Here is a 25,648-nt window from a genome sequence, read left to right as displayed (position 1 = left end):
AAAAATTAGCTCTCATCAGAGCTGTTGTTTCCTCTACTGCTGTCAGCAGGGAGCAAAGGAGCCTTTCCCCAAGTGGGCTGTGGTTTTTAGCATGGAAAAGAAGAGCCAGCTGTGCACGCCTGTCCCCAGAAATCAGATAGGCATACTTCCCAAGGTCCCTGGATGTGGTCCCATCCAACCCTAATTTTCTATGATGCTGGGGTGGAGAAAAGGAGGAGGGTTGTGCTGTGAACACACTGACAAGGATCTCCATCCTCTAGCTGGTTTACTCCTCCAACTCTGGGCACCTTCGACATTTTTCAAGCCTGCTCTTAGATACTTTCCCATCTACCTGCTCATACTGCGGTGACCAAGATGAAACCAAGAGACCCCGTCGGTCTACTTGCATATACCCCTGACACTTAGAACAAGATGTGCTCTTCTTCATCTCCTGCTCCAAGGTGTCCCAGAAGGCCTCTGCTGCATTTCACCCCAGAAACAGTCGCATCGGTGGGTGGGGTGAAACGCAAGTTTCAGGCCTCGGTGAATTTTATAGAAAGTGGGCTGGAAGGGACCTCTGGAGGTCACAACTAGTCCAATCCCCTGCTACAAGCAGGATCATCCCTATCCAAACCACCCCAGACAAATCCTTGTCTAAGCTATTACTACAGCTACACAAATCCACCCTGACACACAACCGCAAGACATAAGCCCCTATCATGTCACGGGTAAAGCAGGCAGACAAGAGCAGCCAACGTCCTACTGCTATGAGGACTGTTAAAATACATCTGAGAGATCCTAGGAAGACAGTCATGGCACCTGCTACCAAGGAAGGCAAAAGTCCCCACAGTCCCCATTTATCCACATGTGCCTCAGTGCTTGCTGCCATGCATGGGAAAAAGTTCCCATAAAAATGTGCAAAGTTTATACCCTTTTAAATCCTTCTTCAGCACCACCCCCTGCTGCAATGCAGAGATCGTTCTCATGCAGCGTGGGCTGGACAAGCAACAAGCCGCGGGCTTGGATTTTCTTCTGCACCCTATTTGTCATCATTGCAAATCAGGGGCAAGAGGCCGTCGTTCAGATCTGGTACGGACCTCCCCTCCCCTTGCACTCGATGCAAGCAGCTCCTGTTCTCAGGGACTGCCATTTGGCCTGCCCCTTGGCCCTGCTTCTCCTCTTTCTCGCACCTCTCCTCACCCCCAGGATATCCCATGCAGAATCTGCCCCTCAACAGGAAAGGATGCTCTTGCGACTAAGACAGGCTATGGGTCACAAGATTTCAGGTCTCATTGCAAGTCACTTCAGCTCCCTGTGTCTGGGTTTAGCCCATCTATTAACTAGAAATGTACAGGCCGGCTAGGCTTTCTGGGACCCCAGGACACCCATGGACCAGAAGGACTACCTAAGTGCTGCTTTCCCATTAAAGCCTGGATCTTCCCCCTCTGCTCTGCAGACACATGATCAGGATCTGGTGGACTGTCCTAATGAGAAAGCAATTGGCAGACAGAGCTGCCTGCTCTCATCCACCCTTAGGTTTGCAAAGCATTTACCTTGGCGTTACAAAGCCAATTTGGGGCCCTTTTCTCTGCCTGTACGCAATGGTCTGAGTCTGACTAGACGGGTGATTCTCAACCGGGGTGCCTGCAAGATCCTTTTAAGGCTGCCAGAGATAGCACCCAATTTCAGCTGGGTGTGTGAACCCCATCCTGATGGGGGGAGCTGTTGCCACTGGGATAGAGCATCTCATCAGCATTAACGAATGCCTCCTCGCAAGGTAGGGAATGCCCACACAGGTGTGCGAATGCCCACACACAATTCACAAGCTTAACTCAGACATTTCAAATAGGAATCCAGAGCATCACACCATTTCTGACCCGGGGTTTGCTGACGTCTTGCTAAGTTACCTGGATGAAAAGAATCACTCTATTATCTTTCCATAGTAAAAAGGCAAGGGAAAGCTCACAGATGGCATTTTCCGAGGGTTGCCTCGAGTCTAATGAGGAGGTCCTTCAGTCCAAAAAGGTTAAGAGGCACTGGACTGGATGGGAAGGATGCTGTGAAATAGCAATAAGGCAAGGAGCTCTATAGTGTCTCCCAGACGTCTTTTCCTTTGTTGAGAACACAGTTCAGGGGCTCGATGATGGATAGGAGCTTCTGCAGTGGGCTCTATTTTGGGTACTTTCCACTCCCAGGAAGCATTTAGGTATCTCAGCTGAGATACTACGGAGATTCACAGTTTGGGGAAACCCTCGGCCATAGCAAATGGGGGAGGAAAATGGAGGAAGCTGTCGGAGGCTTTGGATTGAAGTCTCAACCCTTCACCCAAAATAACAGCGTTGTGGCATGTGGGACCCTACCCCTACCCCTACTCGGAGCACCAGTAAATGCCCGGACCCTCCTGCCGTGCATTCATCACTGTCAGCACGCTGGACTGGGCATGGAGCCGCATGTGGCACCCCACCCTGATCAAACACGGGGCATGCTTGGCACGTCACCTCCTCGAGGCAAGGTCACCGGGAACAACGAAGGATTCCTCGCCTGCCATGTCTGCAGTGGTATGCAGTGGAACACGATCCCGCTTGGAGCACGGCCTGACCTGCAGGGTCCCTGCAGGGTCTTTCTTGGGGAGATCCTGCCAAGAAGACAATGGAGTCACCCCCCAAAGCTCCCATGCTGGGTTTGGCAAGCCGGCCAAGGATTCGGGTAGTGCAACAGCAGCTCTCAAGGCCGCAAAATGGGGTGTTTCTGCCCCAAGAGCAGAGAGGAGCACTGTGGAAAAGATGTGGTATGATAAATGAGAGTCGGAAGGGACCTTGGCTAGTCCAACCCCCTGCTCAAAGCAGGACCAGCCCCAACTCCACCATCCCAGCCAAGGCTTTGTTGAGCTGGGTCTTCAAAACCTCCAAGGATGGAGATTGTACCACCTCTCTGGGGAGCCTGTTCCAGCATTTTACCACCCTCTTCGTGAGAAAGTTTTTCCTAATATCCAACCTAAATGTGCCTACTCTAGCCAACTGAAGTGTTGGCACGCTGGGCCAGGGGGGCTTGCTCCAGCCCTTTCTGAGCCACCCTTATCCCAAAGATGCCCTGATTGCAGCCAAAATAGCTCATCTGGCCTGAGGCACAGCTGCTTGGCTGAGCTGGACAGATGCCCAAAGTGATGACAGGCAACTCGCTGCCTCTTCTCTAGGCCTCGATGTCCCATCAGTAAAATAGGGACAATTGCCCTTCCCTACCCTGCGAGGAGGCAGTCATTAATGCTGATGAGGTGCTGTATCCCAATGGCAACGCCCACCCCACCCCAATCAGGATGGGGTTCACACACCCAGCTGAAATGTCTCTTGTGACTTTTCCTTCCTGTTGTTGGGGTCTGGGTGGGGTCTGCCACAAAGAAGGACCGCAAGTAATGGAGGGGGCAAGAGGCCATAGCTATGCATGATTTGGCCTCTGCATGGATTCGGCCTGCCCTGGGAATGGGGAGTCCAGCTGGGATGGGGGCTCCATGAAGGGGCTGGACTGCCTCTGTGGGGCTGGGGGACGTGGGGGTTTGTTTGCCCACCTTCCCATGTGGATGCCGTCTTTGCAAAGTGAAGCCTGCAGGAAGGGGTAGTCGGCTACGGGTCGGCTGATGCCTGCCTCCCTGCACAAACCTTGGCCTCACAGGGAAGTGAGCCAGGGCTCTCAGCCAGCGCTGGGGGCAAGAGGCTCCTACTGCAAATGATTTGCTATCTAGCTGGGGCCCTACCAGAGCAACGCCTTCTGGGGAGCTTGAGCCCCTGACGAAAATAACAACTTATTACATTCCCTGTTAAGACATGGGAAATGCCACAAGCCGGTCTACCCATTGCCAAGTAATCCAGGCTTTGGCTACTGGCACTAATCAGTGCCCAAGCATTCAGGGAAGCTGCAGGCAATGCCCACCATCCACCCCTAAGTTTGCAAATTCCCCTGTCTTCTACTGCAAGAGCTCAACCTACAGCTAGGAGTCGCTCCGTGCTCTGGAGATGGTCGGTTTTGTCCGGACTGCATATGCCTCAGTTGCCCCAAAGGCAGGGTAAGTCTCCCCTTACCTAGTTCCCCCCGCCACCTTTGCAGGGCACTTTGGAAACCAGCACTGAGAAGTGCTAGGTAGCTCACCAGCATGCTGTTGTATTGTCTCCACGTGCCCAGAACAACCTCAAGTTTTACATGTTCTCTTCCCTTTTCTTAGCTTGCACCTCCCCTTCCTACACCTGGAATATAAGGAGGCAGTAAAAAAAAAGCATCACCCATTGGTCACCCAACTTCCCCCATCAATGATTTGCCTCCAAATTCCCTTTTTCAAAGTCTCCCTGCTCTTTTGCCAAGGCAAAAGGCAACTCTCAGTGATTCTCTGTTAGCTAAATCCTTTGCATTTCAGAAAGGCATGTACAGCCCACAGCCAGTGAAAGGTGACAGACTACTTGAGTTCACCACAGCCACAAGAGAATCAACCAACTGCTCCAATGCCGGTCACGGTCCTCTGAGTTGCATCTTCCCATCCATGAACTCCATCTATTGACTCCTCTGTGAAATCCTTTGAAATATGAACTTTCATTTCTACCCGGGAAAACTTTGACAATCTTTTCTCCGATGCCTGATGAAGGGTGTTTGTGCCCAAAAGCTTGCAATTAAAGAATTTTTTTTTTTGCAAAAATCTTGTTGGTCTAATAAAAGAGATCATCTCTACTACAAGTCCTGATTGCATCTTCCCATCCTGACATTCAAAGCAGCTGAGGAAGTGCAAGTCTAGCCGTCACCAAGAAGCTCCCTCTCATACCGATCCTTCTCTTTTACAGTTCATTTACCCACCAGCTGCCTGTTCTTGCTTAATGTTTAACAGCTGGGCAGTGTAAACCGTGAAGCACCTGCTCAGCTATGTGGGGTCCAGGAATGCATAACTAGCACCCAAGTGACTGGGTGACTGGGCCATGGTCCATATTAAAGCTATATCAAGGGCACAACAATGTGTTAATGTAGTATCAGTATGCCCATGCAAGGTGATGTGACGAAGCAGTGGCTCATCTGGAACAAAGCATGGCTTAAGGCCTTGGAAATACTCTTTTTCCTATTTTGATCTTGCAACCCATGGATATTAAGTCTCAAGCAACCCCCACAAAATACTCCATGCAAAACTCCCCCCATGAGCCAAAAATGCCACCTGGTTTAGAGCTGAAACACCAGAAGGAGCATCTCGTGTTTCCACTGGAAACCGAACTGGCCCAGGTGGACTTGGCAGGGTCCCAAGCCCAACCTGGTTCATGGGACTGTCTCATCTTGGGAGCATCATTGCTCCCACGATTCCAGCCGTCATGGGAAAACACAAACTCTTCATGGCCTGGAAGCAAATCAGCATAGGCCAAATGGCTTTAGACCAACACAGGTGAAATCCTGGCTTCACCGGAGCCAGTGGGAGTGCTCCGATCCATTTCAGCAGGGCAAGATTTGCACCCCAGCTCACCCCGAGCTTCCTTGGTGCACCTTGTCTACACCAAGGAAGTGGTGCTCGTGAGACCTAAGGTGCTCCCTTCCACTGACTGTACTCATCTGGCACAGACCCCTGTGTTTCTGAGTGACCTGATCCACTTTAATGAACCCTAATTTGCGAGCAGGGATAAGCAGAGTGTAATAAAGCTGAAAGAGGAGTGTCTAAGGAAGGGACGCATCGGCTGCAAAGAGACAGAGCTTTCCTATGCAGACAAGGGATCAGAAATGTCCGTCTCCAGCATCTAAGAGCTCCAGGGCAGCCCCAAGATGGATGATGGTTATTCCCCTATAAGCAAACAAAATTACGCTCCGCTGGCAGCTCTGACTGGCTGCTGGAAAGTCGTCTGTCAAGTCCTCTTGGCTCATGATGTCTTTCTTTTGCCCTCCGATTGCATCAGAGGGATCGCTGGTCCTGACAAAGATCAGGGGCTACAGTAAATGACCCCCCAGATGCAGCTGGAGCCATCACAGCAAGCTATTTCTTCACCCACCGGCAGCATGCCTGCTCTGCTGTGCCACCCAGTGCCGGTTGAAAGCTTCTACAGGAAAGGCAAAAACCCAACCCTGATGCCATAAATATTCAAAGTCCCTTTGATTTGGGATCCAAACCTTGAGGGGAGATTTCGCTCACCCTCCCAACCTCTGCAGAGAGCAGCCTGACCCCCCGCCTCTGCTGTAAATCTCACTCCGACCTGACACCTGAAATGTCCTCAAGCCCCGCGTGACCTGCTAAATTGCAGAGACAGCCCTTGGGTAAATTGCAGCTAAGAAAACAGGGAGAAAAATGCATTAAGGAGAGAGGCAGAAAGACTCCTTCACCCTTTCATTTTTGAACTTTCTCTTGTAGTGAAATGCTCTTGGCCGTAGCTTGTTGCAAGGGCGGGGGACCAAGGTACGTTCCAGTCTTTTGAGCATATTGATTTCTTGACAGGCTCTGACTAAATCAGTAGCTTTAAAAGCACTTGTTTAAAAGACACAGCAAAATAGACAAGGGCCGGAGTCGGATGCCCTGCACAGATGTGGAGTAAATCGCCTGAAGACAATGGGAGTTTGGACAAGACAATAAGAGCTAGATAAATGGGAAGCTGGTTATAGTTTTGAGAAGTTTAAATAAATATGCCTAGGAAGTCTCTGAGCCCATGAGAAATATCCAGGTCTATTAATATATTAGTCCATGGAGTAAATCCTGACCCTATTACACTCCAAGAGAGATCTGCTTGGGATTTCTATGGGCTAGGTCTTGGAGGGCCACATTCAAGGACTAGTGCCCAGGTGACACTATCCCTTCTCCACTCTGGCATCTCATCTGGAATAGCAGAGCAGTGGACAAATGACCAAAGCCACTTCAGGGGGCCATAAGGGAGTATATGGGACCGGTATGTGGTTTCCCAGGAGTTATCTAGGGTTCGCCACATGGCCAGCTGTATGCTTCCTGCTTCTTGCAATTAGACTGTCTAGACAGGAGATGCTACGGCTGCTGCAGCAACAAGCAGAAAGGTTTTGCAGAGGGTTTCAGAGCTGTGCACCAAGATTGCCATGTGCAGTCAGACACAAGCCCTGCAGGACCCAGCTGAGAGTCAGGCACATTTTGACTTGTGTAAAGGCTTCTCACACACCCCCTGAAAGGGCTGCCAGATCAGGACAATGATGGCTCAGGTCCCGACTAAACGCGAGGCATTTTGAACCAGTTTAGATTGGGATTCTCTCTACAAGCACTCTGCAGCCCCACCGAGGCTCTCATAGCATCACGTGTGTGGCCTGGTTAGATGTAGTTCAACAGAGAGAGAACTTAGGGTGAAGCTACACGTGACATTTAAACCATACTAAAAGCACTTACAATGCAAGAATCTGCATGTTAAAGCTCATTAACTCATCCTTGGAGGATGTTAAGATGCGGGTAGACAAAACCTTGGCTGGGATGATGTAGTTGGAGCTGGTCCTGCTTGGAGCAGGGATTTGGACTAGATGTGACCTCCTGAGGTCCCTTCCCACCCTCATTTTCTATGATTCAATGAAGGACTTCTGGGACACGTTCCCTGCCCTCTTTGCAAGTCCTCTCACTAGCCCACAAGATACAGTCTTTACGCACTGAAGCACCACTTAAGTACCCACACTGGTGACATCCTTGGCACTTTAGACCAACACAGCTACGTGCACCTTGTCATGCTGGGTAGGCTGCCCCATGGCTGTGCAGGCTCTGGGATGCAACAGAACCACCCAGGCTCACGCACAACTGAAATTTGAGGTCAAAGAAAAACCATGCCACGTGGAGAATATGGACACCCATAGTTGAGCCTTGCCCTGGTTTTGAACCTGCATCTCCTGCTTTCCAGCACAGTACTGTCACCACCGGGCATGCATTGCCCAGAGCACCCTCCAGCAGCTAGGAAGGGATCCAGGAGGAAAAGAGGAAGCCACAGCAGTGATGTGGAACTGCCCTGATGCCATTTCATGTACCTGTTTGATGCAATGACTATTAAATGCGAGGTGCAGAAGAAGAATCACCGTGGGCAGAACCCAGGCACCGTGGGGCTGAGACCCCCAGGGAAGCACTAGTGGCAATGAGACCCCCAGGCAAGGCAGATCAGCGCAGCTGCCTTGAGGTCTGAGCAGCGCTGCTTTGCAGCAGCTGAGCATCTGGTCTCACGCTCTCGATCGGGCAAAGGGGCTCCTGGCCTGATCAGACCCTGCACCCAGGCACCCCACGGCACAAGTGAACTCTGGCCTCCACGAAAGCAAACAAAACACACATCCACCGGAGAAACATCACGCGCAGGGCAACAGGCAATTCAAACAAACACAGCACGAGCTGGCAAGGGCCTGGTATGCAAGATGTGTTGGGACTTGCTGCTGATAGCAGTCGCTTGCATGCAGCCATTCATAAGAAGCACAGCAATTACCTTCTCAGGAAGGTGGTATTATGATGGTTTCTTTAAGCAGCCATGGGATCTCTAGCAATGGGATATCATTGCAGGGGAGGATACGGCTCTTAAACCCCACACAGCTCAGGGAGGGTGCTGGGAGCAACTGCTCCATGGCAAAGCTGCACAGACAGGCTTGCCCCTCCTGAGCTCTGCTCACCTGGGCCCGTCTGAACGGAGATGGCAGCAGGATCATTCTTACCAGGAGGCTGATCTTTCCATGCCAGGCAGACAGTGGCATGGCAGCCCCCAGCAGAAGCTCTGTGCAGCTGGTTTGGGCTGCACTGACAGCTCAGTGGTGCAAAAAAATAAAAAAAAACACATTTAAAAAAAAAATATATATATATATATATATAGAGAGAGAGAGAAGCTTGGATGTGGGACAACTGTGGATTCAGCAAGGCACAAACATGGGGAAGTGTGGAGCCAGGCTGCATGGCCCAGGCTCGTCCACATCATGGACATGAACTTGAGAGCATTGGCCTTTGAAACCCCAGAGCAGAGCCAGATTCAAATGAGTCCGAACACAGCCCTCCCAATCGTGTCTGGTGCCACTGTGGGTGTATGTGAGCCAGGGATGCCACCATCTGGTGATTACCAGGCAGGACTCCCCTGCGCTACCATTCTTGGCTGAAGTCTCGGGGGGCTTCTTCCTCCCTATGCCCGTTGCATTGTAGATAGGATCTTCTCACTGATCACCCCCCATGAGTGCAACCAGGTTTGTGACTCCTACTGCTTGCTTACATCCTCTCCCCACCCATGGGGAATGGGGATAGGATAGAGCCACCCTTGTCCCCCATATGCCTAGCATTTATCTCCCAGAGATCATTTGAGCTGCCTCCACCCTGTGGACCCAAAAGCAACGCTGACCATAAGATTCATCAAGCCCTGCTATTGTCATGGGATATTCGTGTCACACCTCCCCCCGCCCTATTACCTGGTGCCGTGCTGTTGGGGTATGTCTAATACACCGAGTCTCAACCTGAGTGCTGCAGTACCCATAGGGGCGATGAGATGCTTTGAAAGGTGCCAGGGGTCTCATGCAATATTAGGTGTGCAAACATCTATACATGAGTCACCAGATAACCCCTGATATTTCAAATGGGAATCCAGAAGCTCAAAACCATCCTGACCTGCTGTGGTCTCTGAGATCTTTTGCAACAGAAGAACTGCTCTAGTATTTTTCCATAGTCAAAAGGTAAGCGAAAGCAAAGAGCTGGCATTTGCCAAGGGATGACTTGACTTGAAAAGGTTTGAGAACCACTGGTTAACCCTTCTATCTCGGGATGAGTCAAAGGATCCTTCTCAACTACCCCCAGCCACCCTCCCTGCCTACATTACCTTGCTGCAGCAACCTTGAAGGACGGACAAGTAGGAGACCGACTGATGCCTAGAAGAACAAGAAAATGAGGGTCCTTCTAGGAATCAGGCCCACTACTTCTCTCTCCTTCTGTGCTAGACTCTAATTACAGACAACAGAGGCAGGAAACAGGATGCCGAAGAGCCAGATTTTTGCGGGGCAATGAGGGACTCATTGGGCTACACCCCACAGCACCCAAATAAATCATGACCAGTCTTCAGGGATAGGAGGCGGCTGGTACGAAGCACAACCTCAGAGCCCGACACTCAGCAGGACACCGGGGAGCAAACAAAGGGCTTTGCAATATGGATGGGTTGGAAGCAGCTGTAGCAACAGTACGGATGCACCCGCAGAGAGTCTGTGCCCTGAAGAGATGCTAGAATAGAAAAGGAAATGCCATGGAAGCAGCAGCTTTGGACTCAGCAAAGCCCCTTTCCTGGCTGCCACGGGTACTCACTTGCTCAGAGACCTCTCGGGGAAGGTGAACTGGCCGATGCAGATGCGGGCAACGTGGCTGAGAGGGATGCGCTGCACCTGGAGGCAGCTGAGCATGATGAAGTCATATTTGCAGACCAGGAGAGCAGAGTCCGTGATCACCACGATCCGCTCCTTCTCGTTGTTCCAGTGATCCACCCTGGGGACAGCGTGGAGAGTTACCAGACATCAGCCCTGCGGTCCTCTTGGGAACAGCAAAACGTTTCCACCATAGAGGACTGAGTCTCAGAGAAGGAGTTCAACCCACATCGGCATAAACACCCACCAGAGACATCTCAAATGGCCCAGACATGTCCACCCCAGTGCCTCTCAGTGAAGAGTCCCACAGCTTTTTAGAGCACCTTCTGTATATCCCTTTGTATCCAACCCCATTTGCTGCTGTAAGACTTTTCTCATGTGGGAAAGAGCTTCATTCCCTGCTTGGAAATAATAATTAGTTAAAACAGCAGCAGTCTTCTGCCTCACTTGGAAGCCCAATGAAGCAGAGGTGTAAATCACTTCATGACCTGCTGAATTGGTCCACTGGCCTTTACCAAAAGAAGTTCTGTGACACTTTAATTCGCATTAACCTAAGTTAATGTGCATTAAGGACACATGTCTACACACACGCACCCTGAATGCACATTAAAAATGGTGAATTTAGGCTAATCGTACCCCAATTTGATACCTGCAAATGCACTAAATCCAATACCTACATTAAACACATGTATAGACACGTTAAAGCGCATTAATGCCATGTGTGTGGACTGACTTGGGACTAACTTTAATCTCATGTCAATCCACACCCAGTGTTTCATAGATTTCATAGACATTAGGGCTGGAAGGGACCTCGGGAGATCATCGAGTCCAGCCCCCTGCCCAAAGGGCAGGAAGTCAGCTGGGGTCATAGGATCCCAGCAAGATAAGCATCCAATTTACTCTTGAAGGTGTTCAATGTAGGGGCTTGAACCACCTCCGCTGGCAGACTGCTCCAGACCTTGGGGGCTCGGACAGTAAAGAAATTCTTCCTTATGTCCAGCCTGAAACGGTCTTGCAGGAGTTAATGTGCTTTAACACCTGCATGTGTAGGTACCTGCCTAAACCTGCTCAATGTGCATTAAGCTAATGTGCATTAAGTTTAGGTGCACTTAAATGCATGTGCAGACGTGCCCCTTGTGTCCATGACTGGCAGTGCTAAGAGGCTCCGTTTCCCCCCTCCTTTTGCTTTTCTTTAAAGCAGCGATTCTCAACAGGGTGCTGTGGTTTTCCCAGTCCTTTGCAACAGAAAGCCTGCTCTAGTATTTTTCCACAGTAAAGGAAATCTAAATGAGTGAAAGCTCAGAGCTGGCATTTTCCAAGGGGGGCCTTGAGTCTACAAAGGTTGAGAACCACCACTTTAAAGCCTCGCAGAAAAGTGCCTGGGTCTACAGCACTTCCCTGCTGATCGTCGTATGCGAACCAGGGAAAATCTCTATGCCCATTTAATAAACCTTCGTTGAAGAATCTGTGTCCCAAGATGGGATCAGCTGAGTCCAGACAGCTCAATAAAAACTTGATTTCGTCTGCCCAAACAAAAGAGAGGCGTGTGACTGGAATGAACTATCCCTTAAAAAAAAAAAAGTCAGCTTGCCAAAACAATTCAAAGCCTTTGTTAAAAAGGATGCACGTGCTGAGTGAAGGCGATGGCTTTGCTAATGAAGAGAGAGAGGTGCAGCAGGCAGCTGGTGCATCCTACGTGCATAGAAAATACTTCAAAACCCCACAGCCGACATGGCAGACAGACAGCGCTCTGCAAGCGCACAGCACAGCAGGCAGTTAGGCACATGTTAGGCAAGGTGCAGAAGGGCACGGGGAAAGTTGTGCTTCAAACCACCCTGGGCATCATGGATTTCATGTTGTGGAGGGATTCTTTTTTCCAGTGCAAATTAAAGCTTTGACTCATAGACATCCAGCTAAGGGATACCACAAGAACACATCAGCTCAGCATCGTGATTATCCCAGGTTTAAAACTGAAAAGAAAATTCAACGGCTGAGGCAAAATCCCCCACATTGCCACGGGAGGGCAATGGTGAACAAGTAACAGGAGGCTGCAGCCAGAAGCGTGCTGGATGAGAAGCATGTAGCTGCACTTACTGAATCAGGATCCCTTGCCTCCCGCTATCCCTGAATGAAACCAACTCTCCAAGCATCAAAGACGCAGGCTCGGGGACTGGGCTCTGATGTGAACAACTGTGAACACGCAGAAAATCCCCTTCAGGCCCCAAGTCTCTGCTCCTTGGACTTTCAGGAGCTCTGCTGACGGCAGATAACCTCCGCAGTCAGCTGAGGTTGTCGGCTCATCCAGGGCAATCAGCAGAATGGATTCAGATGCATTTTGGCTAGAAAATAACTGATCCTGTATTAGGACTAGTCTTTAAAACAGAGTTCAGCATCAGACAGCGGTCACAGATCATGGGCAGAAGCTACTCTGAGCAGGCAATTGATCCAATGTAATGAATTCTTTGATTCAAGGTCTTTCAGAGAGAGGCTTAGGAGGTCAATGTATTTTGCTTACTGAAGAGAAGGCTGCCAGGTGACTTGATCTCAGAAGAGACATAAATACCCCCAGTGGGGGATTGGCAGACCAGGTTCTTTGGGTAAATCTGCTATCTTTTATTGGACCAAGTCAAACAGTTGGAAAACTGCAAGCTTTTGGGCACAAACACCCTTCGTCAGGCTGAGGAAGCATCTGCAGTTGGGATCCAGTGGGAGATGGCATTAGACTCGAAAGGGCTCTGTAACTTAGCATACTATAGCACCACCAGACCCAGTGCCTGGAAGTTAAAAAGCTAAGCAAATTCAAACCGGAAATGAGACTCATTCTTTGTAAACCTATCATTGATCAACTTAAGTAGGTCCGTGATAGATTCACCAGCACTTCACGCTATGAAGACAAAACTGGAGGGCTTTTGGAAAGAGATGCGCGAGCTCAACAACAGGTGATTCAATCCACTGCAGCCATTATTTGGCGGGGGGGGGGGGTGGCACTGGCATCTGCTGTGTAGGAGTGGTGCTTTCTGGCCTTAAAGCCTCTGCAGACCTATGCTGTTACTGTATACGATGCCTTTCCCTTCATGTGTGTCTGCCTTGGGATGCTACCTAATAAAGACCAGGTATTATCCAAGCAGGGCAGCCACATATTTTGCATCACAGGAAGCTCATGTGGAAAGTAAGAGACTTAACGGTGGGGGTCTACTACAGACTTCCCAACCAGGGAGAGGAGCTTGACCAGGATTTCTTGGGTCAGCTCACAGAGGCAGTGAAGGCTAAGGATGTGGTGGTCACGGGGGACCTGAACTTCCCGGACATCTGCTGGGAAGAGCAGTCAGCCAGGTCTGACCGCTCACGTCGGTTCTTGGCCAGAGTGCAGGACCTCCATCGAACCCAGGAGGTGCACAGCCCCACCGGGGAGACGCCTTGTTGGACCTGGTGCTGGCCACGGGTGATGGCCTGGTGAGGGGGCAGCGGGTGCTCGACCGCCTGGGCGACAGCGATCATCGCCTGCTGGGATTCACCATCCAGCACAAGGTGGCAAAGGCATGCAGCAAGGCAGCAGCCCTAGATTTTAGGAGGGCAGACTTCAACGAGCTAAGGAGGATAGTTGGAGAAGCGCTGAGGTCCCAGAGGGGAGGGGAGCCGGGTGTCCAAGGAGAGCGGTCGCTCCTTAAGGAGACGACCCTCCAAGCCCAAAGGAAGGTAATCCCAACAAGGATCAAAAGAAGCAGGAGAGCACACAAGCCTCCGTGGCTCACCGAAAGCATCCGGGAATGTCTCCTTGCTAAAAAGGAGGCTTACACCCAATGGAAAGAAGGGGTCATCACCAGGGAGGGCTATTCTGCAGTTGCTCGGGGATGTAGGGGGGTAGTTAGGAAGGCCAAGGCAGAGATGGGACTGGGACTAGCTTCCCAGATTAAGGACAATAAGAAGTCCCTTTTTAAATACGTAGGGGGTAAAAAGAAGGTCCCGGGTAATGTGGGGCCCTTGCAGGACGCGTTGGGAAATTTGGTGATCACACCAGACGGCAAAGCTAACATGTTTAACGATTTCATAGACATCAGGGCTGGAAGGGACCTTGGGAGATCATCGAGTCCAGCCTCCATCTTCCTAAGTAGGGACCAGAACAGCCACCTCCTTGCTGGGCCCCCCTCGGGCCCCGGGGGAGGCACACCTGGGCCACGGGTTAGCGAGGATTTAGTCAGGGAGCTTCTGGAGGGGTTGGACGTATTCAAGTCAGCCGGCCCGGATGATCTCCACCCTAGAGTCCTAAAGGAACTGGCCGAGGTCATTGCAAGACCCCTGGCACGGCTGTACGAGCACTCGTGGTGCTTTGGTGAGGTGCCAGAGGACTGGAAGAGGGCCAATGTGGTCCCCATCTTCAAAAAAGGCAGGAAGGAGGACCCGGGAAACTACAGGCCGGTTAGTCTCACCTCGATCCTAGGCAAGGTGTTCAAGAAAATTATGCGGGCACACATCCAGGAGGGGCCAGCAGGAGACTGCATGCTTAGGGGCAACCAGCACCGGTTCATCAGTGGCAGGTCCTGACAGACCAACCTGGTGGCCTTTTACGATCAGATCACCAGGTCATTACAGGCAGGGGTAGCAGTGGACATCGTCTTCCTGGACTTTCGGGAGGCCTTCGACACTGTCTCTCACCCCGTTCTCATTAAAAAACTGGGGGGTTGTGGTGTAGACACCCACACAGTCAGATGGGTCGCCAACTGGCTGGAGGGCCGCACCCAGAGGGTGGTAGTGGATGGGTCCTTCTCAATCTGGAGGGACGTGGGCAGTGGGGTCCCCCAGGGCTCGGTCCTCGGGCCCGCACAGTTCAACATCTTCATCAGCGATTTGGATGAGGGGGTAAAAAGCACCTGTTTAAATTTGCTGATGACACTAAGATGTGGGGGGATGTGGGCACACTGGAAGGGAGGAACAGGCTGCAATTGGACCTAGACAGGTTACAGGGGTGGCCGGATGAGAACAGGATGGGATTCAACACTGACAAGTGCAAGGTGCTGCACCCGGGGAGGAAGAGCCAGCACCAGACCTACAGGCTGCGGAACTCCCTTCTCATCAGGGCAGAGGCAGAAAAGGATCGTGGAGTCATCATTGACTCCGAGATGAACACGGGCGGCAGTGTGGGGACGCGGTCAGGAAGGCCGACCGCACCTTGTCGTGCATCCACAGATGCATCTCGAGCAGGTCCGGGGAGGTGATCCTCCCCCTCTATGCGGCACTGGTCAGGCCACAGCTGGAGGACTGCGTCCAGTTCTGGGCGCCGCACTTCAGGAGGGATGTGGACAACATGGAGAGGGTCCAGAGGAGGCCACTCGCATGGTCAGAGGCAGCAGGGCAGGCCCGACGAGGAGAGGCGACGGGACCTGAACCTGTTCAGCCTCCACAAGAGAAGGCCGAGGGGGATCTTGTGGCCTGTTACAAACTAGTCAGGGGGGACCAGCAGGCACTGGGGGAGTCCCTGTTCCCCCGAGCGCCGCCAGGAGTGACCAGGAATAACAGTCACAAGCTGGCAGAGGGGAGGTTTAGGCTAGATATCAGGAGGCACGACTTCACAGTCAGGGCGGCTAGGGTCTGGGGCCAACTTCCAAGAGAAGTGGTGCAGGCTCCTACCCTGGGGGGTGTTTAAGAGAAGGTTAGATGAACATCTTGCCGGGGTCGTTTGACCCCAGTACTCTTTCCTGCCATGGCAGGGGGTCGGACTAGATGATCTGTTCAGGTCCCTTCTGACCCTAGAAACTATGAAACTAGAAACTACGAAACTGTTTTCTGAGCCACGGGCCAGCTCAAATGCATGCTGGAAAACAAAGCATGCATTTCCTGGATGTCGCCCAGGCCCATCCAAAGCTATCAGATACCAGCATCCAAATGTACTCAGGAAACTTCAGACTGAGCTTTTAGATGCCAAAGCAGCAGCAAGCCAGTGTGCTGGTCCTTGGGCTGGAGAGGTAGAAAGAGCAGGAGGAGATGAGACTGAAGTGGGAGCTGATGGGGGTGTCTGGAGAATGGGAGCAATGTTTGAGGACCTCTGTAGGGGTAAGTCCCACACAAAAGTTAGAAGCCAAGAACAAGTGAGAAGGCAAGCACCCCATAGATACAGACACAAGAGATCATAAAATCATAGAAAATTCAGGTTGGCAGGGACTTCAGGAGGTCACATCTAGTCCAACCCACTGCTCAAAGCAGGACCAGCCCCCGCTACATCATCCCAGTCAAGGCTTGGTCTAGTCAGGTCTTAGCAACCTGCAAGGATGAAGACTGCACCACCTCTCTGGGTAACCTGGTCCAGTGCTTCACCACCCTCCTAGGGAGAAAGTTTCTCCTACTGTCCAACCTAAACCCCCATTCCTGCAACTTGAGCCCATTGCTCCTTGTTCATTAGAGGTCCACAGCTCAGCTGCATCCACACATCACACTGAAGAGGCACAGAAAGGCTAAGTCAGCTACCTGATGATGTCCAAAAAAGGGTCACTGAGCTCAGAAAAAGCCCAGCTGGGCTTTGCAATACACATGTGAGGGCAGAGTCCAGCTGGTTGTACCTAGTGCACAAAGGATGTCTGCATGTGTGACGGGTCATGACTGCCACACCAGGTAACGTTGACTGGTGTGCGGCAGGGGCGGCTATTGATGCATGCAATGAGGCCCCTTGCATTGCACTCTTACCTTGGGAAAGACCCTCCCCTCCATCAGCGCTGCACCTTGCAAGGCTGAGGAGTCAGGGAGGTAGGAAGGGTTGCAGTGCCCATCTGCCTAAGTCCCCAAAGGACTGCATTTGGCACATGCTCTGCAGCCAGACTCCAGTCTGTGGCCACAAGGACCCATTCAGGGGCTTTGAGGGCAATGAGGTACAGATGCTAGGCTGGCTCCATGCCGTCCCATGGCACACAGGGCACCCGCCACTCAGCTCGCCCAGCCTCACCACCTTTGCATGTTGCAAGCATGGAGAGCTATGCAACAGGCCATGCCCAGCACGCCTGAGACAGTGATGCACTCCAGTCCCGGCACACCTGAGACAGTGAAGGAATAAGGTAGCAACATGCACAACCCCATCATAACAGGCTAGTCTGGGCTCCAGAGGCCCCGAGCAGTGAAACTACTCCATGCCTGTATTGCAGGAAACAGCTTTCAAATACCAAGGGGTGTTTTATCCTGGCTGAAAAGCACTTCTGGAGACTCCTAACAGCTGCCAGTCATTACTGGGGAGATCGTAGAGGGACCTTTGGCATGGCAGGCTGCTGGAGGGATGGTTGCCCAACTTTCTGGGGGCAACCAGACCTGTGGCATGGCCTTCAACCAACTGCCTGCCTGCTGTGGGGACAGGAGAGGGAGACAGGATGCATCACACGCTGCTCAGCATCACAGACGGGGAAAGGCGAGAGGTTGTCTTTGAAACGTGGTGAGTGAGGAGCACATGGCAGGGCCCCCGGGGCTTGGTTTGGGAGCAGGGCTGCCGTCTTTGGGGCAATTCTGATGGGCCAAATGTGGTGCCTCCACAGCCGAGGAGATGCACTGAGAAGTGCATGACACACGGTCACAAAGCAACCACCCAGATGAGGCTAAGATAAAGAGCGGAGTCCATGCTCCCTTGAGCCGTGTGATGACCAAACTCCTGCAGCAACGCTCGGGAGAAAAGAGGAGGCTGCAGAGTCCAATGTCTTATGCAGACAGTTGACTGATTGAGGCAGAGATCTTGCAGACAGATGAAGGGAAGTGAAAATGCCTGGGTGGGAGTGCAGAGCAGAAGCAGGGGCCGAAGGGTTAAGAAGAGAGAGCTCATTAGTCATCACAAGTGCCTGTTTCAGGCATAAGAAACAGTCCAAGCTAATTAAAGGGAGACTAGGACAATGCAGCAGAGAAAGCCTGGCTAGGAGACACGCCTCAGTGCTCAGACCAAACGGGATGAAGAGGAGCGTTGTTCAGCCTCATCTCCAGGAGGGTGAGATGCATGGTCGTGACCCTGGCTCTTCCACCCAGGTTCTTCCGCTCTCCTCGCCTGTGGGGACCGAATCTAGTCAAGGCCCATTTCAGAAACAAATGCCAGCAATATTTCTGGCTGCTTGGGGGTAATTATGGTCAGTAGCCAAACTCTGAATGCTGAGCAGGCGGGCTAAGACACCAAACCCTCAACAGAAATGACACAGAAAGGAAGAAAGCAAAAACTTCCAAAAATGCTTCAGTGATTTGGGCACCCAAGAGACACAGTCACTATTTATAACGAATGCTGGCCACATGCCTTTAACTGTCATGCAACTCATGGTCCTGCTACTCACTTAAAAGTACTCCCTGATGCATCTTCCCAAGCAGCACCGGGATGCTGGAGCTGGCGCGTGGCAATATCCCACCATAACGCATGAGTTGGACATTCTCCGTGCCATGCTCGGCTTCAGCAAATCACATCATGCTTGGTCTAAGTGACTCTCCCTGGATAGTTTGGGCAGTTTAAAAATATAGCAGGCTCCTGGAGGGACTAAAACCCAGGGCATCCCCTTCTGAACCAGCGTGCTCATGCCAACCGTACCAGCTCAGGGAGAATGCAGCCAGACCTGACAACCTCCTTACCAACCGCATCATATGACCACAGCATGCTATCATTACTGCAAGAAACCATGCACTTACCATTGTTTCCAGTGGAGTTAGCCTATCATTAGGCTAAGCAATTTGCTGTATTTGCCATGTAATTATACAGCCGCGGCAGTATTTACCCAGTCATTAGAAGGTAATTTCTCTGTAGTTACCAATACGCTGGAGGTTTCAGAATATGGAACATTGCCCCAGGGCTGCTACCTGCCAGCCCAACCTCTGCGAACGAGATACAGATTCTTCTCGGGCTGTTTAATTTAGTCCTGTAACTCCCCCTCACCATTAGAGGATGAGGATGGACAAGAGCAAAGAAAGAGATGGGAATGTGAATATCCCAGGGAAGGAGAAAGGCCTGTCTGAAGTCTGAGAGACTCAGGAGACATGAGCTCTGTTTTCAGCTCTGCTAGAGACACCCTGCGGGTGCAAACTGCCCCCCGTGCCACTGCACCCAGGCTATAAAATGGAAATAAAAGCCACTTCCTTCCATCCCTGTTCATGTCCATTTGGATTATGAGCTCTCTGGAAAAAAGACAGACTTGTGTGAACAGCGCCCAGCGCTATAGGGGTACAGTCCTGGTTTCAGCCTCTACTGGAACGCAAAGGAACTGGATTCTTCCCTAAATGAAGGGGTGAAGGGAGCTGGTGGTAGGTGGGAAAGCAGGGGGATTTGTCATCAAGCCCATGAAGTTAATGCAAGGGACAAGTACTGCCCTGACAACCTGGAGGTTGAAGCAGAGAAGAAGCACCAGGGACCTTATCCCACCATCCTGCAGGGTGCAGTTATAAAGAGGTTTGTCCATGCTGATGAAAAAGCCTTTCATGTTATCTCTCTGCTCTTTTGGCCATGTAAAGTCTGCTTGACCACGATTCCCAGGACAAGGTCTCTGCTGTCTGGAGTAGTCACTTGACTGGAGAGTGAGAAACAGAAGAAGGTCGGGAGAAGGTCCAGTTCCTGGGGGAGACCAGGAGGGCCCAGTGCCCAGGGTGGTGCATCAAAGGAAGCTCCAGTGTCTGGGGCCTGTCAGAGGGCAAAGGATGGGGCCAAAGGGCCCAAGTCCAGAGAGAGGGAAGTATGTCAGTAAGGATGGAGAGCACATGAGGTCTGGAGGCCAGAAAAAGTGAGGGCTGAGGACACATCCCATGAAAGGTGTATGTCAGCAGATCACCCACAAGGCTTGGGAGTGGGTATTGCGGAGGATGGAGCCCACAAAACTATACCTTAAGGCAATGGTTATGAGCACCTGTGGTCCAAGAGTAAGACTAGGCTGAGAAAGCCCTGGGCAGCCTCCCTTTTATTAGCAATGAATAACAGCAAGGCATGGCAGGTGAGTAAAGGGGGGATGGCCCCAAGGCAAACCAGGTTGGCAAGGGCTGAGTATCGGGGGCATCACAATCACTCTAAGGATGCACATTTGCTACACTGGGTCAGCACCTGTCCCCCTGGCCCAAAGGAGCTCACCAAAACTGGCCCGGGGCCCAGCCCCACATTGTCACCACCCAGCCCCAGCAATAGGGACTGGCTTGGGACACATGCGAGCAGGGAACGCTTGGCTGGGTGGATGGTATGGGGCTGTGGGTGGGCGGGCAGGGGGTGGCATGCAGGAGGGAGCTGGGGCAGGCATGGCCAGGGCTGAGATCGTGATATGATGCCCATTACAGGGACGTGCAGGCATCAGATCATGACTCTGCTCCAGGCTCTGGCCCCATGCCACCATCACCCCATGATCTTGCCCTCACCTGCCCGTCCCAGTCCTGGATGCTGCTTCCTGCCTGTCCGTGGCCCCATCCCTGCCAAGCACACCTTGCCCGTGGGGTCCCAAGCTGGTTTCCATGGAGACCCCAACTTCCCACTCCATCTGGCAGCCCTGGCAGTGGGTGCAGGGTGGATGGGTCGAGGTGCCTGGGTAGTAGGGCCAGGTCTGATGGCAACGGTAGAGACTGGCAGGAACAGCTGGAAGAAGCCACTGCTGCAGGGGCTGCCAAAAAGCAAGTCTGGCCACTGCACTGCTGCATGCCCGGGGGCAGCGGGACCAGCTGCATGCTTCACAGCCTGGTCTGCCCCCCTGCACCTTGGCCAAGGGAACTGCCGTGGCCCCAATAAAATACCTTAGTCGGCCAGATCCAGTCCATGGGCCATATTTTGCCCACTCCTATACTAACACCTATCACAAAGAGTGTACTAAGAAACTGCTGCTCATGTGCCTGGCCTGACCAGGAAGCTGCTGTGGAACCTGCTATCTCCCCCAACTCGCATCCCTAGAAATCATAGGTTCAAATCCAGCTCCAGGAGTGAAATCCACTGCAGAAAATAGCTACAGATCTCAGCCTTGTCCCCTGCCCTGGAGTAAATGTTTCATGACTGTTCTTACCCTAGATTATTCTCCCCCCATTAAATGTCCTTCCCCTTATGCAGCAAGTGAGAGATGGGAAGAAAATAAATTGCATCAGCCAAGCAAGCCATTCTAGTATCTACCAGGAAGACGATGGGAAGATGGAGTATCCGGGAACCATTCCCTTGAGATCCTAGCAGCTGCATTCAGTCATACCAGGTCTGAATCTGGCATAACATCCTCCTTTCCCATTCTTGGGTGGAAACAGAAGTTCCCAGGTCTCTGAGCAAGCACCCGTGGATAACATGCAAGGTCTTAGCAAATAAGCCTTCTCTCCCTAGGAGAGGGCTTGACACTTGATGCTCTGCAGGAGTTGTTGCTGAGCATGCAATAGTTGCCAAGGCTCCTACATATCCCCAGCCCCATCAGGGCCTACCCCTGCACTTTGGAAATGGCTATGAGAGGCCTCAGAAAGGTCAGAAGCAGCATTAAATGTGATTCTGGTCTCTGCTAAAACCAGAGGTCTTTGCTGCCTGCAAAGATGCCTAAGTATAGACTCAAGCAACTTGTGAGCCTGAGGAGCTGTCATTTGCCAACTGCTGGGAACTCCTTAACTAGAAAGCGGCGGCAGCAGCAGCGAGGCAATGGCCAAGTTCCAGCAGAGAAAAAGCATCAAAGCTTATCATTGCTTACAAAGAAATTGCTAACAGAGACCTCTACAAGCAAGACCAACAACAATCCAGTTCCCCACGCCTGACACCGCCTCTTTACAGAACTGAACAGTTTCATTCAAATTCACATGGTCTCTCTTCTTTTGTAGTTCAACGCTTACATAATAATGACACCGAGCTCTTATCTAGCACGTTTAATCAGCACATTGCAAAGCTCTTTGTGAAGGAGACCAGCATCTTCCTCTGCCTTTTGCACATGGGGAAAGTGAGAAAGAGAGAGGTGAAATGAGCTGGCCAGTAGCACAAGTGGGAAGATAACTCGGGTCTGTTGACATGCAATCCAGTACTCTACCCTCCAGGCTAGGTCACATATTTAACAAGACACCCTCGTATAGCACTGGCCATCACTGCGGTTCACAGTGCATTAACAAATGGGTCCTTGAGGTTAAGAAACTCTACGCAGTTCCTTATATCACTCAGTTGGAAGATGCCGGTGATTTTTTTTACCATGCGTACAACTTCTGCCCATAGTTTCCCTTTCAGTAAGAAGTCTGGCAGCTGGGTGACTTTTCTAAACACTCATTTCCAAAAGCAAAATGCTAAGGTTGTATTTAGGATGTGAACTTCCCATGCATGGTAACAGTGCCCTGGTAGACTCGACTAGAAGCAGCCGTGCGGGACTGCAGCTGGACTAATTAGCAGCACTGAGTGATTTGTGCCACCCCGCCCACCCTTTCCCCCAATGGTTAGAGCATGTGGAGTGCCATGTATGCACATCTGCACTGCTTGCAAGAGGCAGCCAATGCAGGGCAATACAGGAGGCTGGAAAATGCTGATGTCAGGCCACGTAAGTCGGCTGTATAGACGTGGCCTATAAGAGTTTCATGATATGTCAACACACTGCACCTCTCCCATTACCATTTCATTTCTACCAGCCTTTAACTGAAGCAGCCCAGGCCTCATTGTGACTACTCACTCAGTCAGAAGCCAAAAGCTGTCTGCGGTTTCTCCTGCGTTCTCAATGACATGGGTGTTGATGTCTTCTATGGCTTGGTCAAACGCTCCTGGCTAGAAAGGGGAGAATCATCATAAACACGGCAATCAGGAATCCCAGGCGACGCTTCCTTTATATGCAGTAAATTGTCCAACTGATGCCAAACACATACAGGTGACTCCTTCAAATAAAACCCAATTAACACCTGCAGGCACCATATCCCACACCCCAGTGCTAAAGAACCTATTCTTAACGCGGCTTCTAAGCAGGTTTTATTTGGAAGCCAGAACAACTCAGCCCATCTCTGCTTGCCTTCATTACACAGAAATATTCCCAGGACAGGGTTCATGGTATGAATAAATGAATCGGGCTACCCTGGCTGCCCAGCTGTGACGAGGTTCACCAGGAGGTGACAGGGATGCCTATCCTGAGCAAATGGAGCATCATTCAAACAAGGATGTTCTTGCTCCAACTAAAACAAATGCTAACAAAGCAGCCACACCGCTCCTCTGCTCTTGTGGGGAGACTCCAAGATGGCACCTGAGATGGAGGAGGTTAGGTGGTTCACTGAAACGGCTTCCCAATTATTTAGATAATTGCGGCGCCATTGTAGTTGATTCCTCTGTGTGTGCACGCGCGTGTAATTCTGCTGACTTCAGATTAGTACTGCCATCAGCAAGATCCAAATCTGGCCAATATGACTTGGGCTTGTATGTAGCATTTCATAGTAGGTTGGGTTGGAAGGGACCTGAGCAGATTTCATAGATTTCATAGACATCAGGGCTGGAAGGGACCTCGGGAGATCATCGAGTCCAGCCCCCTGCCCAAAGGGCAGGAAGTCAGCTGGGGTCACAGGGTCCCAGCAAGATAAGCATCCAATTTACTCTTGAAGGTGTTCAATGTAGGTGCTTGAACCACCTCCGCTGGCAGACTGTTCCAGACCTTGGGGGCTCGGACAGTAAAGAAATTCTTCCTTATGTCCAGCCTGAAACGGTCTTGCAGGAGTTTGTGACCGTTCGACCTAGTCATCCCTTGGGGCGCTCTGGTGAACAGACGTTTCCCCAGATCCCGGCGGTCACCCCTGAGAAACTTATAGGTGGCCATCAGATCACCCCTGAGCCCGCGCTTTTCCAGGCTAAAGAGTCCCATGGCTCTCAGCCTGTCATCGTAAGGTCTGTTTTCCTGACCTCTGATCATGCGCGTGGCTCTCCTCTGGACTCTCTCAAGCTTCTCCACATCCTTTTTGAATTGTGGAGCCCAAAACTGGACGCAGGACTCCAGCTGCGGCCTCACCAAGGCCGAGTACAAGGGGAGAATGACGTCCCGGGATTTGCTCGAGAAGCATCTATGGATGCACGCCAGCGTTTTGGTCGCTTTACTAGCCGCAGCATCGCATTGGAGGCTCATGTTCATCTTGTGGTCAGTGATGACCCCCAAGTCCCTTTCATCTGTAGTGCTATGCAACGTAGCACTGCCGAGCCTATAAGGGTGCTGCAGGTTTTTCCTCCCAAGGTGGAGAACCTTGCATTTATCGGTGTTAAACACCATCAGGTTCTCGTCCGCCCATTTGCTGAGCTTGTCCAGGTCAGCCTGGATCACCCGCCTGTCTTCTGGCGTGGATGCTTTGCCCCAAAGTTTGGTGTCATCGGCGAACTTGGCCAGTCCATTCCTAACTCCAATGTCCACATCGTTAATGAAGATGTTGAGCAGGATGGGTCCCAGGACAGAGCCTTGAGGGACCCCACTGGTCACAGGGCACCACGATGAGTGACTGCCATCAATCACAACCCTCTGGGTCCAACCCCCTGCCATGGCAGGAAAGAGTACTGGGGTCAAACGATCCCAGCAAGGTGTACATCCAGCCTCCTCTTAAAGCCCCCCAGGGTAGGGGACAGCACCACTTCTCTTGGAAGTTGGTTCCAGACCCTAGCCGCCCTGACCGTGAAGTGGCGCCTCCTGATGTCTAACCTAAACCTGCCCTCTGCCGGCTTGTGACCGTTATTCCTGGTCACTCCTGGCGGTGCTTGGGGAAACAGGGACTCCCCCAGTGCCTGCTGGTCCCCCCCGACTAGTTGTAACAGGCCGCAGGATCCCCCTCAGCCTTCTCTTGTGGAGGCTGAACAGGTTCAGGTCCCGTAGCCTCTCCCCGTAGGGCCTGCCCTGCTGCCCCCTGACCATGCAAGTGGCCTCCTCTGGACCCTCTCCATGATGTCCACATCCCCCCTGCAGTGCGGTGCCCAGACCTGGATGCAGTCCTCCCGCTGTGGCCTGACCAGTGCCGCACAGAGGGGGAGGATCACCCCCCTGGACCTGCTCGAGATGCATCTGTGGATGCAGGACAAGGTGCGGTTGGCCTTCCTGACCGCGTCCCCACACTGCTGGCCCATGTTCATCTTGGCATCAGTGATGACTCCAAGATCCTCTTCTGCCTCTGCCCTGATGAGTAGGGAGTTCCCCAGCGTGTAGGTATGGTGCCGGTTCTTCCTCCCCAGGTGCAGCACCTTGCATTTGTCGGTGTTGAATCCCATCCTGTTCTCATCCGCCCACCCCTGTACCCTGTCCAGGTCTGATTGCAGCCTATTCCTCCCTCCTAGCATGCCCATGTCCCCCACATCTTAGTATCATCAGCAGATTTGAGCAGGTGCTTTTTACCCCCTCGTCCAAGTCACTGATGAAGATGTTGAACAGTGCGGGCCCGAGGACCGAGCCCTGGGGATCCCCCTGCCCACATCCCTCTGGGGCGAGCATGCCCCGTCCATCACCGCTGTCTGGGTGCGGCC

The 25,648-nt window shown here is 51.9% G+C and overlaps 1 protein-coding gene across 1 annotated transcript in view; it reads right to left on the bottom strand.

The window, feature by feature from the left end:
• The window catches only part of TPRG1 (tumor protein p63 regulated 1), a 58,090-nt gene that overhangs the window by 30,440 nt on the left and 2,002 nt on the right, over positions 1–25,648 (bottom strand). The window contains exons 2-3 of the mRNA XM_090054145.1: positions 22,851–22,942; positions 10,226–10,402 (exon numbers count right to left, since the gene is read on the bottom strand). Of these exons, the coding sequence (XP_089910271.1) occupies positions 10,226–10,402; positions 22,851–22,942 (269 nt within the window). The remainder of the gene's footprint in view (positions 1–10,225; positions 10,403–22,850; positions 22,943–25,648) is intronic.

The sequence above is a fragment of the Crocodylus siamensis genome, chromosome 6, assembly GCF_052110815.1.
Source record: "Crocodylus siamensis isolate JL-2025a chromosome 6, ASM5211081v1, whole genome shotgun sequence".
Taxonomy (NCBI): Eukaryota; Metazoa; Chordata; order Crocodylia; family Crocodylidae; genus Crocodylus; species Crocodylus siamensis.
The sequence above is the reverse complement of the archived record's forward strand: the minus strand, read 5'-3'. Positions and strand labels throughout refer to the sequence as shown.